The sequence below is a fragment of the Urocitellus parryii genome, chromosome 3 (genome assembly GCF_045843805.1).
Source record: "Urocitellus parryii isolate mUroPar1 chromosome 3, mUroPar1.hap1, whole genome shotgun sequence".
Taxonomy (NCBI): domain Eukaryota; kingdom Metazoa; phylum Chordata; class Mammalia; order Rodentia; family Sciuridae; genus Urocitellus; species Urocitellus parryii.
In genome coordinates this window covers 92,937,065-92,951,871 of record NC_135533.1, presented here as the reverse complement: position 1 = coordinate 92,951,871, position 14,807 = coordinate 92,937,065, and the positions used below count along the sequence as shown (strand labels likewise).

The following is a 14,807-nucleotide window of genomic DNA, read 5'->3' as shown; positions in this document are numbered from 1 at the left end:
ACCATGAAAGTATAGGACACACAACGTTGGGGGACCAGAGAGCACACTTGGGTTGAAAGGAATAGAGAGACTCTGGAGATGATATTTAAACACTAAAAAATAAGCAATTAAAATAATTGTTAACAATGCTACTGCTTCATGAGCCCCTGTGATGTGTCATTTGAAACAGACGGCTTCCTTCAGATATTGCGCTAACAGATGTTTATTTTTCACAAGCCTCTGAGATGGGCTTTGTTCTCATTTAATAGACAAGTAAACAGACTTGGCCAGTTGATCTGGACCTGCAAGGCTAGCAGCTAGGATGCAGCAGAGTTGACAGAAGCCAGATCCAGCTGACTGCAAGACTAGTGGGGCCAAGCACAACCCCATTCCTGGGGTCCACAGAGGAAAAGTGCCAACCCCTGGGACGTGTAAGAATCTAAGTCCAACTAAGGTGAAGCAGAAGCACTCAGCCTTGGCACAGAGCGTGGTGGTGGTTAAAATGCAATTTTGGTTGCCAAAATTCCAGCTGCCAATCAGCTCTTCCATCTCTAGTTATGTGGCCCTAGCCTGGCAAACTTTTCCAAGTCTCATCTATATACAGGAATAGAAGAAGAAAGATAATAGTACCAGCTTTATTGGACTCTTCTGAGGATTAAAGCACTTTAAAAGTATGTTAAATTGGGGCTGGGATTGTGGCTCAGTGGTAGAGTGCTTACCTAGCATATGTGAGGCACTGGGTTCGATTCTCAGCACCACATACAAATAATTAAAATAAAGGTCCATCAACAACTAAAAAAATATTTTAAAAAAAGTATATTAAATTGGGTTGTTTGGTTTAAAGCTACTGATGCAAACTGTGATGGTAGTACATAGGTGTAATCCCAGGTACTCATCAGGAAGCTGAGACAGGAGGATCACAAGTTTGAGGCCACTATGGGCAACTTAGACCCTTTCTCAAAATAAAAATAAAAAATTTAAAAGGGCTAGGGATGTAACTTAGTGGAATAGCCCTTATTCAAACCCAGTACCATAATAATAATAATAAATAATAATAATATAATAATAAAACAGTTCCTATACATATTTTAAGTTTGGCCTAAAGTCTCTGTACCTAGTGAACTGCAGTCTAACTTGATGTATGAACAGACTGTAACCTCCTACTGTAACACGTAGCTGAGTCTCAGGCCATCACAAGGAGCCAACTGTTCAAACCATGTTCATGTAAGATAGACTTGAGCTGTAACTAACCAGGCTGTCTTTACCTCACTTCCGTTTTCTGTATGTCACTTCCTTTTTCCTGGCTCTAAAGGTAGCCTGTTCTCAGTATGGTGGGGCAGGGTGTTTTGAACCATCTGGGGTCTGCACTGTTGCAAATCCCAAATAAAGGCAATTAAGATTTGTAAATTCCTTGGGTCAAATATAAATTACCTAGAATAGTAAAGCATGCATAAGCGTGGGCCAAGATTATTTGAAAAAGAGCACTCAGATCAAGTGAGTGGTACTTAAGTCATTAATTCCTGACCATTGAGAACAAACACTGTGGCAGTCTCAGGTGAGAAGCGCTCACCTCCACTACTTTTCACGGGTGTTGGGGACTTAATGCACATTGTGCAGCCACAGAGACCTTGGAACTGAAAACACAGGTGCTGGGTTCTCGCCCACTCCTGGTGGGATGAGGTCTGCTCCAGAGGAGAGACCCAACCATCAGAACCAAAGAAATACAAAGCAGAAGGCATCCCCTGGCTTCAGAAGAAATACAAAGCCAGGCATCCCCTGGCTTCAGAAGAGTGCAGCACCCAACAGAGGCCACACTTATCTCTGCTTCCATGGTCATCCCTAGAGTGGCAGTGAGGGAGGCCCCCTCTGGAGGCTGCCCTCAAGTCATTCCTGCTGAAACGGTTGGCAGAGAAAGTCCCAGCTGGTGCCAGTAAGCACTATAGCGATGGCTGTGAGCTGCTGCCAATTGCCAACTGCCTCCTGCACACAGAATGGGGAGCTGATGCTATCTCAGATCTGTCCCGGACTGTGGGCAGGAAGGGAGGGGCTCAGGCTGCCTGCAGTGCGCTGTGACACCGAGCCCAGAAAGGAGGTTCCGAGACCTGGTGCCAGTGAGGCTTTAAGAGCTTCCCCAGCACCTAAGCCCTTCACTTCTCCAAACCCAATTTCTCCAAACCCAGAGACTCCCCTTGGCTTCTCCCACAAAGTCCTTCAGGTAGGTCCCTTCTCAGAAAACTGGAGAAGGAAGAAAAGAATGCAGAGGGAAAGGAAACAGAAATGCATACTGGGAATGCTAACTGTATACTGGGAAGGGGTGAGGCCACTGGAGAAGAGCAGGGGTTTAGAAGCCATGCAAAGAAGAGCAGATCAATTCCACACAGTGGAATGTAATTCAGTGAGAAAAAGGAGTTATCAGGCCACAAAAAAAAAAAAAAAAAAAAAATGCTTGGAGAACCCATGCATGTTGCTAAGTGAAGAAGTCACTTGAAAAGGACACAGTGTAAGATTCCAAGTACATGACCCTCCAGGAAAAGTAAACTATGGGGACAATGAGAAGGGAAGGGGGGACAGGAAATGAATTGGCAGAGCATAGAGGATTTTTACACCAGTCAAACTCTTCTGTATAATACTATCATGTGACATATGCCATCATACAACCAGTCCCAACTTATACTGGGTTAACATTATTCTACTTTATGATGGTGTGAAAGAAACATGCAATCAGTAGAAAATTGGACTTTGAGTTTTGATCTTTTCCTGGGTGAGGGACATGATATCCAATCACCTCTGGAAGTGCTGGATGTCTCCATCAGCCCTTCGGATCAAAAGGGGAAACAACCCACACTCTGTACAGTTTTGCCAGCAGTTTTTTTTTTTTTTTTGGATACAGGTGATTAGTAAATTGCACAAGAGATACAATACTTTATTATAAAATAGGCTTTGTGTTAGAAGATTGTGTCCAACTGTTGGCTAATGCAAGTGTTCTCAACACATTGAAGGGGGGGACAAGGCCAAGCTGTGACGTTTGATGGGTTAGGTATGTTACATTTTTTATTTAATAAATATTTAATTTTTATTTTTTATTGAATATCTTAAACTTACCATGGGTTTACTGGGTTGTAACCCTGGTGTAATTGAGAAGCATCTGTACATTTGTCAAAACCCCACAAGATACACCACACAATGAGTGAACCTTAATGTAAATTATGGAGTAAGTTAACATGGCAATGTTGGTACACTAACAGCCAATGTTAGCAAGAGGGGAAAGGGTCCTTAGTTCCTACTTTGCTCGAAAACCTGAAACTGCTCTTAAAAATACAGTTTATTAAAAACAAATATTGTTTATTAAAACAACAACAAAGCAAAAATCAAAACCATAACCCAAAAAGCAAAAACCAAGTGGGCCTGTCCCAAACATGAACAGCTGCCCTGCAAGCACACCTCCTGGTGACCTACCCATGTTAGGAGCAAATAGGCCAGTGAGGCATGGCTGTCTTTCAGCTCAAAGTGGATTAATCCTCCCAAAGGTCACTTGATTGGACCCATATACACACTTAATAAGAAAACTTTAATGTCCCCAGCTTTGGTCCAAACAGCCATCTGGCTAAAAGGATTTGGGGCACCTGATTGGTGAAGGAATTTTTACTTTTAGATGAGACACCCAAAGATGTGCCTGGCTGGGCAGCATCTTTTTCAGCCCTCAGGGCTTTGAATGTTGACTTGCTTTCCTTCAAGGTTTGACTTGACAGACAGAAGTTGTTCACCCTCCCCCTAGAGAGCCACACCCCCCACCCCAGATGGGCACAGCTATTACCCTCTGAGCCCCTAGAAGATGACTTCCTTCCTGAGCTCGAGAGGAGTGATACAACTTGGGATCCAGTGGCCTTTGGTGGAAGATAGGCCCTTCTCACAGCCCATCAGCTTAGTGACAGATGGGTTCAGTCCTGGTCCACAAAAATGTTCAGTGTGCAAAGAGGAATAAACCCTCAGCTTCCATGGGAAACTGGGGTGACCTAAGTAATCTAAACTCATGACTTGGCTTTTCACTATTTTTATACTTTTACGTTAATGTTAAGCATAAAGTTGATATGTGACTGCTAAGAGCCACAGCCAAGTAATATGATGCATGGCATTTTTGGTTGAAAGGTGACGCCAGCAAGCCATTGAGATGATATGATTATGTTAAGATCTGCATTCATATAGATATTGGACTCCTGCTGTCCACCTTGGCCTGCTACTACTCCTGGAGAGTTCCCATTGGTTGGGGAAGTGCAGTAGGAGGGAATTCCAGAGGAGGGCCTTCCTGTTGGGGTCCCGGAGAACACCTCGTGGGTCAGTTGGCAATCTTCCCGGTAGCGTACGAGGCATTGGCGGAAGTTTCAAAAATAAAGTTTGTTCCTGCTTGAGTGGCTCGTGATTTTGTGCCCAGCCAGACTGCGGCATGTGACCATGGGTTTTGAACTAAAAACACCAGAGTTTGGATCCTATTTACTATTAGTGTGACTGTTTCAGTCAGGTTTTAGGGAAGAAAAATTCATCTGCGTGCTCCCACTTTCAGAGGTCTTAGTCTATAGAAGGCCAGTTCCATTCCTCAGGGCTCGGGGTGAGGCAGAACATCATGACAGAGAGTGTGGCAGAGGGAACCAGCTCATATGATGATTAGGAAGCAGAGAGAGAGAGAGAGAGAGAGAGAGAGAGAGAGAGAGAGAGGTGAGGGGAGAGGGAGGTCTCCATTTGTCAGATACAAATATATACTCCAAAGTCACACCCCCAATGCCCACCTCCTCCAGCTCAACCCACCTGTCTCTGGCCACCACTCAGTGAATCCCATCAGGGAGCAATTCACTGATTCGTTTAAGGCTCTCCCTACCTGATCATCTTCCCCTCTGAGCCCTCTTGCGTTGTCTCACATGTGAGCTTTCAGGGGACACCTCACATACAACCCATAACAGTGATCTTTGGCAGGTGTGAAATGGGCATTATTATCCTGGTGACACTGGGACACCTGATGAAATGCCTGAGGGGACCCAACCACAGAAGGACCCTCCCTCCTTGAGACATCAGGTTTCACTTCCTGTGTATCCTGAACCAACAGTCATCCCTCAGTGACTACAGGGACTGATTCCAGCACCCCCCCCCCAACCAAGGATGCCAGACTCCATGGATGCTCAGGCCCCTTACATTAAATGGAGCAGTATTTACATATCACACACACGCACCCTCCCATGTACTTTATTATTTTTTGAGATGGGTCTGTGTTGCCCAGGCTGGTTTTGAATTCTCGGATTCAAGTGATCCTCCCACTGCTTCAGTGTATGCTACCATAATCTCTAGATGACTTATAATGCCTAGTATAGTGTAAGTGCTCTGTAAATAGTTGTGTACTGTACTGTTCAGGGAAAAAGGTCTATGTGTTTTCTGTATATGTTCAGTACAGACATGATTTTTTTCTTTTCTTTTTTGTGGTTCTAGGAATTGAACCGGGGGCATTCCCCAGCCACAACTCCATCCCTTTTTATATATGAGACAGGGTCTCACTAAGCTGCTGAGGCTGGCCTCTAACCTACGACCTCCTGCCTTGTCGGTTCCATGAACAGGAGTTGAGCAGGTATATACCCTTGGCCTTGAGCAATGAAGGTGTGAAAATGGCTTCTGCTGGCAGAGACAAAGCAGGTGGACCTCCCTGCGCTAGGCAAGGAATTACAGCTCTGGGAGTGGGCTACATCCCCCTGAAACCCAATTCTTTGCCTTATTTGGGTGGAACTTTCTCCAGTGTCTTCCCCCTGATAAATAGGGTTTCAGGAATGCTTTTTTTTTTTTTTTTTTTTGCCTGTCTTTCTTGCCTCCTTTGTCACTGAATCCCAAGAAAAAGGTACTTTCTGTGTCTGTGTGTTTATTTAGTGCCAGCCCAATTCACCTGGAAAATCCTTGACTGATTTAGTTGAGTGTCAAGGCAGATGGCTCCTGAACAGAGGGACTCGGGGAAGGCTGCCACCCCCACTCATGGATCCTGGGCTCTAGGGATTCCAAGCAGGCAGATCAAACAGAGTAGGATGGCCTGGGGAACCTCTGGGAGCATGTGGCAGCTGGCAGAGAAAGGAGCGCTGGCCTCCAGCTGTGGAAGCCAGTTCACACCTTCACTGTTCAAGGCTCAAGGAGCCCTGGACACTGCCTCAACCACCGCCCCCCGCCCCAGTTGCTGGGATTACAGGTGTGACCCCACTGCGCTGGGCTGTCATTTCTTTTTGGAGTATTTTCAACCTGAGGTCCTCTGAATCTGTGGATATGAAACCCAATTGTATATTCACAGCAATCAATGAAGGGGAGGCTGTGGGCTAGGAATCTGATGGAGAATGAGTGGGTGGGAAGGAGGGAGGAAGAGAGGCCCTTGGAATAGAATTCTCCTCTCCTAGGGAAGTGCCCAGAAGCCTAAGGGGTGCTCAAGACCTCTTAGTCTGGCAAAGGAGTCAGGACTGAGAAGGAGCTTGGGGAAGGGAGGGGGATAAAAGGAAGGTTTTGCAGCGTGCCAAGGCCAGGTGACAGGGTGGGAGAGGCAGCCCTGCAGGTCTAGGGTGGAGAGTAAAGTGGGTAGGGTGGGCCGCAGCTCCAAGGAGAGGACCTGAGGAAGGTGATAAAACACGCAGCACGGAAACCTGTCCCACGCTCTCACTGCAGCCAGGCAGGTTAATCTGTTTATTTTTTCAAAACAAAACTAAAAATCACCACTCAAAATATTTGAGAAGAGTGCTCAATCACAGTTAAAAGCATTCTGCAATTTGCAGCCGGAACATCACATACTGGTGGGTCAGAGACCAGCGCTCTGGTATGGCTCAGCCAGGGCTTGGGCTTTTCAGTTCTGGGGCTGTTCTCACATGGCCACTTGACCAGCAGCGACAGCCCCACGCTGCTGAGCTCAGTGCATCCAGGGAGACATCTCAGACCTCTGTGGGCTGCTGCTGTGCCCGCCTGGTGCAGCAAGGGCCCAACATGCTCCCTCACCCACCAGGAGAGGTCCTAAAGTGTCCCCGAGGGAAGCAGCGGGCCACGGCCCATGTGCAGACTTCCTCAGATGAAGACAGAAAGGGCCTGCACGGTCACCAGGAAGGGCCAACTCCTGGCCTGTGCCCAGCTGGGTCAGGGGGGAGAAAAAATCAAGTTGGGGGCATCATCGCTCATGCTTAATGTTGGCTTCACTCCGCTCCAAGGTGACCCCATTGCCATTCCGAGGACCTTCCTTCTTGCTCCAGTCTCTTTCTGTGTAAAACTCAGCAAGCACGGGGCAATGTTCAGAAGCCACTCCGCCCCAGGACCAATTATCCGGAATCCAAGGGTTCGTGAGACCTTCTCTCACCACAGCCCAGTGACCTGAAGGGAGAGGGAAGAGACCAAGGAATCAGGCCGGCAGGTGCAAGGTCAGAACGGCCCATGTGTCAGAGGAGGGATCCCTGAGAGTCCGCCTCCAAGAGCTGAGTGCCCCCCCCCCCCCCCCGGCTAGAAATTCCAATTCCCAGGGTCTCTCAGTCCTGGTTGCATGTTAAGACTCATGGGGGACCCAGGCATTGCTACTTTCCTTATTTTTAAATTTCTTGGTGAAGCATAATAGGCATCTGGAGATTAGTAAATGTCTAGGGAGGGTTCAGAACCACTGTTTTAGTCTTTCATCAAAAGATCCTACTATGAGGTTTAGGGTGCAGCTCAGGGGCAGAGAGCTTACCTTAATCCCCAGCAACACACACACACACACACACACACACACACACACACACACACACACACCATCTGTCCCTCCTTTTTGCTGACTAGTTGTCTTCTGACTCAGCAGGCTGTAGTTGGGGAGAATGGCTGCTTTTCCTAAGAGATCACCCACCACACCCTGCTGCTTGTGAAGCACTGAGCACTTTTTTCCTCCTGACGCTGCTCACCCCATAACAGCATGTTGGGGAGCCCCATCCACAACACAGTGTGTCTGAACATTTGACAAATGTTTGCTGAATGATTAAGTGTCCTTAAAGTTCAGGTAAGTTATCAGCTCATCTGGGAATCAGCCAAACTCTGCTAATTTACAGGGATGATCTATAATGAGGTTTGCCTGAGATCAGTCGGGCACCTTTTAATTGTGTGCCACACCCCTTCATGCTTAAAAGTGTCTCCAAATGAATGATACTTATATGGTCACTACCTAAATGGTGATCCCTCCTCTCCCCATAAATGTCCGCAGAGGAGGCAAGATAGTACTACATTGTTCAACATGAGGAAGCATGAGGAAGTCCTCCCCTACCTGTGAACACCTTCTTCAAGCTTTTACTGATCCAGATGTTGTCCAGAGACTTGGAGCCTTGAGGATTCTTGGTGCTGATGTTGGTGAAGGTGTGGGCAGGGATCAGGTGGTAGAATTTTTCCCTCCTCAAGATATCATAGTCATTGCTATCTGGTCCTTGGCCAAAATCCCCTAAAATAATGACATCTTTTTCTCCTATAAGTGGAAGGAAGAAAATTAGGAATTAAGGAGTAGGTAGGAAGCAAAACTCGACCTTGACCTCAGTCCCTTGAAATGGGATTGTGCTGACTCTCCAGGGTGAGGACTACAGCAGGTCTCTCCTTCTCCCAATTTTTCCAAATGTTTTGTGCAATTGCTGCCCCCAAACTTTAAGAGGAGGTTAATTTGGAGAGGAGAGGTGACACAGAAACCACCCCTAGTCGAATCCAATGGTGGAAAAAGGCCTTAGGGTTTTGCCCAGCAGACATTTACAGAGCACCTACTTGGGTCCTACTGTGCGGGAGATTCAGAGATGAATAAAACACACTCCTGCCCTCGAGGAGCTCACAATCTAATGGACAGACAGACAAGAGTGGAGTTTGAGTGTAAAACCAGAAGCACAGAAAATATAGCACAAGGAAGAGGGGTCAGGGGAGGCTTCCTGGAGGTGGTGATGGCTCACTTGGGTCTTAGAGTATGTGCAGGAGTACTCAGGGCAGCAAGGTGAGCTGGAACCCGCACAAGGGCAGGGAGTTGGGGAACTACCTGGTTTCCTGTGTATGTTTTGGGGGCAGTACCTAGAATAGCTGGACGCTTCTACCATCTAGGGTGTCAAGAAGCCAGATGCTCAAGATGAGGCTGGAGAGGTAAGCAAGGCTACTCCCTGATTGGCAGTTGTGCTCCATCTACCTGAGGATTAATTAAATCAGATCACTGGACCAGGGGAAAGAGTGCCTGGTCCCCAGACTAGAAATTCCAGTCCCTAGGGTCTTGGCCTTCAATAAGCAGCTACGGCATCCATCATCCATGGTGATGGACATGATTTATGATTCTCCTGCTGCGGATAACTTCTAAGGCTATTTCCAAAGCTGTAAATAATGCTGAAATGAGAAACCTATTCAAATATCTGTATCCCTGCTTTCTGTCCTTAATCTAGGATAGAAAAACAACATGGCCACCAGTCCAGACACTGGAGAGACAGTGCCAGCCTAGTTTCCAAAGACTGCTCCGGTGTCAACCCTCCCAGCAAGGTAAGAAAGTTCCCCTCTCTGCATCCTTTATCAACATTGAGTATCCCCACTGAAGAAAAGTAGCTTGGTACATGAAAATGGAAGCCTCTTTCTATTGGTAGTCACTTTTCCCCTCCTTGAGGTTGCCATCTCTACGTAAATTATATGAAATTCAGCTGTGCAGGAGATTTACCTCTTCTTTGTGATTTATTTTTTAATTTTGGGGGGGTATCAGGGATTGAACTCGGGGGCATTCAACCACTGAGCCGCATCCCCAGCCCTATTTTGTATTTTATTTAGAGACAGGGTCTCACTGAGTTGCTTAGCACCTCACTTTTGCTGAGGCTGGCTTTGAACTCTCAATCCTCCTGCCTCAGCCTCCCAAGCCACTGGGATTACATCATTTATTAATTTATTCAATCACCTGTATCAGTATGGACTCCTGAATATTTATTTATTTTATACAATGAGTTATAAACCACTAAAATGTTACTTTGTTGCTTCATTTTTTCTAGCTTCCAAATCCGGGAGCTCTTTCTGTTGGCTCCAGTTTCCTTTTGACACATACCCACCATAGGTTTGGTGTGGGCACTTTCATCTTTCCCGAGTGGCCAAGATGCACCAGGATCATCCTGTCCTAGAAGCCATTCTTCAGGAGCCCTTATCTGAGAATGGTGTTGGATACTGACATCTGGGTGCTGGCTGGCTCATCATGTCTCTTCTTTGTATACGGTACTGGAGGCTTAATTATTGACCTACATGAACTCTTCATATATTATATCTCAGAGCTCTTTTCTTTCTCTGGTCTTCACTTGCCTTTTCATTTGGTCTATGACCAGCTGAAGCACATCAGCTAAGCACAGGTGTGTAATTTTTTATGCACTACTATCTAACAAAATTTTCCTAGAGCTAGGCACAGTGGCGTACATCTGTAATCCCAGTGGCTCAGGAGGCTGAGATTGGAGAATCTCCAGTTCAAAGCCAGCCTCAGCAAAAGTGAGGCACTAAGCAACTCAGTGAGACCCTGACTCTAAATAAAATACAAAATAGGGCTGGGGGTGTGGCTCGGTGGTTGAGTGCTCCGAGTTCAATCCCTGGTACCAAAAAAAGAAAAACATATATTCAGTGAATTTTTTGTAACATCATCGCTAACGTTTTGTTCTTTACCCTGCTGAGAATTTACTTTTATTTTCCCCACAAACAACTGATGGCTCTGACAGTGTCATTTCTTGAAGAATTCTTTCTTTCTCAACTAAATTGTAAAACCAACCTGTCATTTAAACATTTTCAGCATCATGTATCTGTTTCTAAGCTTTATCCTCTCCTGTGGATCTATTCTTGAGCTGTACCATAATACATTTTAATAACCCTTCATTAAAATTATTGGAATGTTGATAGTTAATGTGATTTGAAAATTAAAATTTGATTTTTTAGTAAACCAATGTCACCTTCATTTAATGTTCTTATACTTAGCTGGCCAGAGAACTCTGTTCCTTGTTCCTATGCCTCCTACTATTCTACACATAAATTAACAGACAAGTTAATCTATTTTCACAAAAATCATAGCAATGTCATCTATCAGATCTCACCTAATTTTTCTGCTTATCAGTATATCCTAGAGATGGATCTGCTTCAAATCAGTAGTTTTCAAACATTTTTTTCCTTATTATTTTATTTATTTATTTAGGTGCTGGGGGTTGAATCCAGAGGGTTTTAATCACTGAGCCACATCCTCTGCACTTTTTATTTTTTGAGACAAGGTCTCACTAAGTTGCTTAGTGCCTCACTAGATTGCTAAGATTGGCCTTGAATTTGCTATTCTTCTGCCTCAGCCTCCCAAGCCACTGGGATTAGAGGCGTGCACCACCATACCTGGCTATCTATCTATCTATCTATCTATCTATCTATCTATCTATCTATCTATCTATTCATTTTTGTGGTAGTGGGAATCAAAATCAGGACCTCACATGTGCCAGACAAAGACTCTTCCACTGAGCTATAACCTCTGTCCCATATGTGTTTGTGTATGTGTGTGTGTATGTGTGTGTGATTTTTTTTTTAAACAGGAAATTCCTGATCTCAAATGAAACCCTGTAGGAAGCCTGCAAAGTAAATGGGTACAAATGGAGCTGCTCTAATTGAAGTAGGAGGGAGACTCTCTAAAAAGCCCTTGGGACAATGTGGGTCCCAAAGAATATTAATGCCCAAGTTTCACCCAGAAATCAGGGGTCCTAGGGGCATGGAGATGCTGGTGTACTCTCTGGTGGCCTGGTCCTCAGCGTTTCCTACAGCTCTCAGGGGTTATGTGTGCAGCAGGCTTGGGAACCACTCCCAGGGCACAGCTGAAACCTGGTGCAGTAAACACACACACAGATATGAAACAGATGGATTTCTTGAATTATGGAGTCTTCCCACCCGAGAACTACATGCTTATTGATTCAAGTCCTTTTAAGTGTTCTTCAGTAGTTTTATAGTTATTCTCATTTTATCACCATATCTCCAAGTGTTTGATGTTTTAAATTTTTATTACGAAAGTGATCTTTTATTTTATTATGAATGTGTGTTTTTGCTCTTTATCTTTTTCAATGGGATTATTGATAACATATCAAAAAATTCATTTTTCTTCTCTCATTTTTTTGAACTAGCCAGTTTTCATAATTCTTTTGCTGGGATTATTTATTTTCAGTTTAATAAACTTACAGTCGTATTCTCTAAGAGGAGCAGTGGTTCTTTTGTCTCCATTCTCCTTAAGTCTTTGTTTCACTTTATTAATCCAAATTAACAAAGGAGGAAGAGTAACCACAGAGAGTTACTGAAAATGAATCAAAACCCTACAGAGCAGATTATCTGGAAACACTGGCTCCTGGCCCCAATTCTAGAGAAAACAGCTGAATGACTCGTGAGATGGCATCTGAGCTTTGCAACCTCTCAGCTCCTTGGCTTCAGGCAAACTATTAGTTGAAAAAATGGGGAGAATTGTTCACTTCCTGCTGGTTGCTACTGCAAGTGGTTAGAAAGTGGTTGGCATGGGGCCTCTCACATGCACTCAGGTGTCCTTACCTGAGTCTCCTGAACCAGATTAACAAGAGTGTTATATACAAATAATTAATTTCTGCTGGAGTTTAAGTAAAGACTACAAAGTAATATCAAGGCCAGAGGATAAAGATTTTCTTTTGAGAGTGAGACATTTCTCCCACAGTCTGATGTACTCCTACAGGAAGTGGAATAGTTCTGAAGAATTTACCAAGAAGCAAAGCGAATAGGACTTCTGAAAGAACAATGAACTGCAGCCAGGGATTCCCGCGGACTCTGCCTGACCCTTCTGGTCAAGAGTTCACTTCAGGGAAGACACATGACCCGGGGAGTGGCATTTATGTAACAATTTGAAAGGCAGGATTTAAGGGAATCTCTAAGAGCCACCCTTAGTTCTTAAGTCAAATCATAAAAATATCTGAGACGTGCAATAAATCTTTTTCTTCGGTAAGAATACGCTTCAGTAATGTCTACAGGGCAAGAAATTCCAAGTGAAATGACAGAAGACACCACCAGAGGGTACTCGTGCACTGCAGATGACTCTCTCCTCTAGGGGACGCCAAGAACAAAGCGACAGGCCTGTGCCTCCCCTGCAGCTCCACCGTGAGGCCCTAGATCACAGTAACCTGAACACTCAAAACAGAGTGAGCCCAGGCTGTCTAGAGACGTAAGTACCAACTTTCAACAGGAAAGCCATTTGAGAATAACTTGTTCTTAGCCAGCATTAATGACCAGTCCCTGAGACCTTCTTGTGTGCTGGGCTCTGTGCTGACCTCTTCCTGGACAGCCTGCTATTTAACTGTCATAACCCCATGGGGTGGGTGCCATTATTACCCTGTCCTCTCTGCAGGTAGGAACCTCAGCATCTGAGAAGCTGAACAGTTTGCCAAAGATCACAGAGCCAGTCTTCTAATCCAGGGCTCTTCACAGAGTGAGGACTGAGGAGCTACTAAAATGTGAGCTTGGAACAGTGCTTGCGGCACTAGCGAGAGAAGCACACGTTGATCAAATAAGTATTGATCACATGAGTATTGATCAGAATGGGCCCTAGGAATACCTCAAAATAAAGTGCAGCTTGATTCTGAAAGAGCTGCATTTATTGATTATCAAAGAATAATGACAGTTACGGAAGATGGAGGCAGAAGGTTCCTGCGGAATGAGGGAGATTTTCATTGGGATACCTAAAAAAACTGGTTAGAAAAACAAGACAGACGTGGTGGTGCATGCCAGTTGTCACAATGATTCAGGAGACTAAGGCAGGAGGATCACAAGTTCAAGGCCAGGCTCAGCAACTTGGAGAGGCCCTAAGCAATTTAGCAAGAGCAGGTCTCAAAATAAAAATAGAAAGGGCTGGGGAAGTAGCTCAGTGGTAAAGCACTCCTGGTATCAATCCCTGGTACCACCCAAAAAGACAGTACTGAAAGCAGGAAGAGGCTGGTGTCAAGGGTCAACGAACCAGTTGTAAGTGACTTTGGGAGTGAAAACAAAGGTTCTGTCTTTGGACAGGTTCATCTGGATTATTCTTGCAGCTAAATCTGTGTGGGTAATGCCAAGGAGGCAGTTCTTACAGGCTCGCAGAAGCCCAGATTGGCCTCCTTGACATCCATCAGCCTGGAGGGGGTGGTGGGGGCCTAGTGGTTTGTTTCTTTAGTTCCCAGAGGTAAGGGGAGAATGCGGGGGGGGGGCTGATTTCCTTTATAAATCTAGATCCCCTAGACTTATAAAGCGCCAGTGACCACCACTGGAATGGGTCTCCACTGAGGTAGACCCTACCAGATGCCAACCTTGACTCTGCACCCTGTTCCTCGCTTGCTGAGTTCACAGAGGGAGACCCTGTTCCCCAGCCCTGGTCCAGTCTGAAAGAAGAAGATCTCATCAGAGCATTGGCACACGACCTGCTGGGGTCAACCAGGAGGCACATTCCAGATAAAGGCGGAAAGGCCTGGACTTGGCAAACGGAATCATTTCTGTTTGCTGTGGGAAATGCAGTTTTTATCTTCGTTGGAGCTGAACCCTTCTGTTCATTGATTCACCCTTGTTGTGCCCAGACAGGCTGTGGCACTTCCTGAATCCCTGGCTCTGAACAGTGTTACCCATTAACAAATAACTGGATATTAGTTAACAAACAGGGGACACAGGGAGTACACGTCACTGTCCCTAACTGGACAGGTCAAGGCCAAGCCAGGCTGTGGGTCAACAGTCCCTTGGCAGTTTGGAACAATAACCTACCTGTTTCCTGACAAAAACCCGATCCCTCCCTGGATATCTGAGAAAAAATGGTGACTGATTAAGGCTATCAGAGAAATTAG

General features: G+C 45.4%; 1 protein-coding gene across 2 annotated transcripts in view; it reads right to left on the bottom strand.

Annotated features, from left to right (window-relative positions):
• Positions 1–6,627: 6,627 nt before the first annotated feature.
• The window catches only part of Eepd1 (endonuclease/exonuclease/phosphatase family domain containing 1), a 115,178-nt gene continuing 106,998 nt past the window's right edge, over positions 6,628–14,807 (bottom strand). For both annotated transcript variants that reach the window (XM_026387624.2, XM_026387626.2), the window contains exons 7-8: positions 8,258–8,452; positions 6,628–7,344 (exon numbers count right to left, since the gene is read on the bottom strand). In XM_026387624.2, the coding sequence (XP_026243409.2) occupies positions 7,145–7,344; positions 8,258–8,452 (395 nt within the window). In that variant the 3' untranslated portion in view covers positions 6,628–7,144. The remainder of the gene's footprint in view (positions 7,345–8,257; positions 8,453–14,807) is intronic.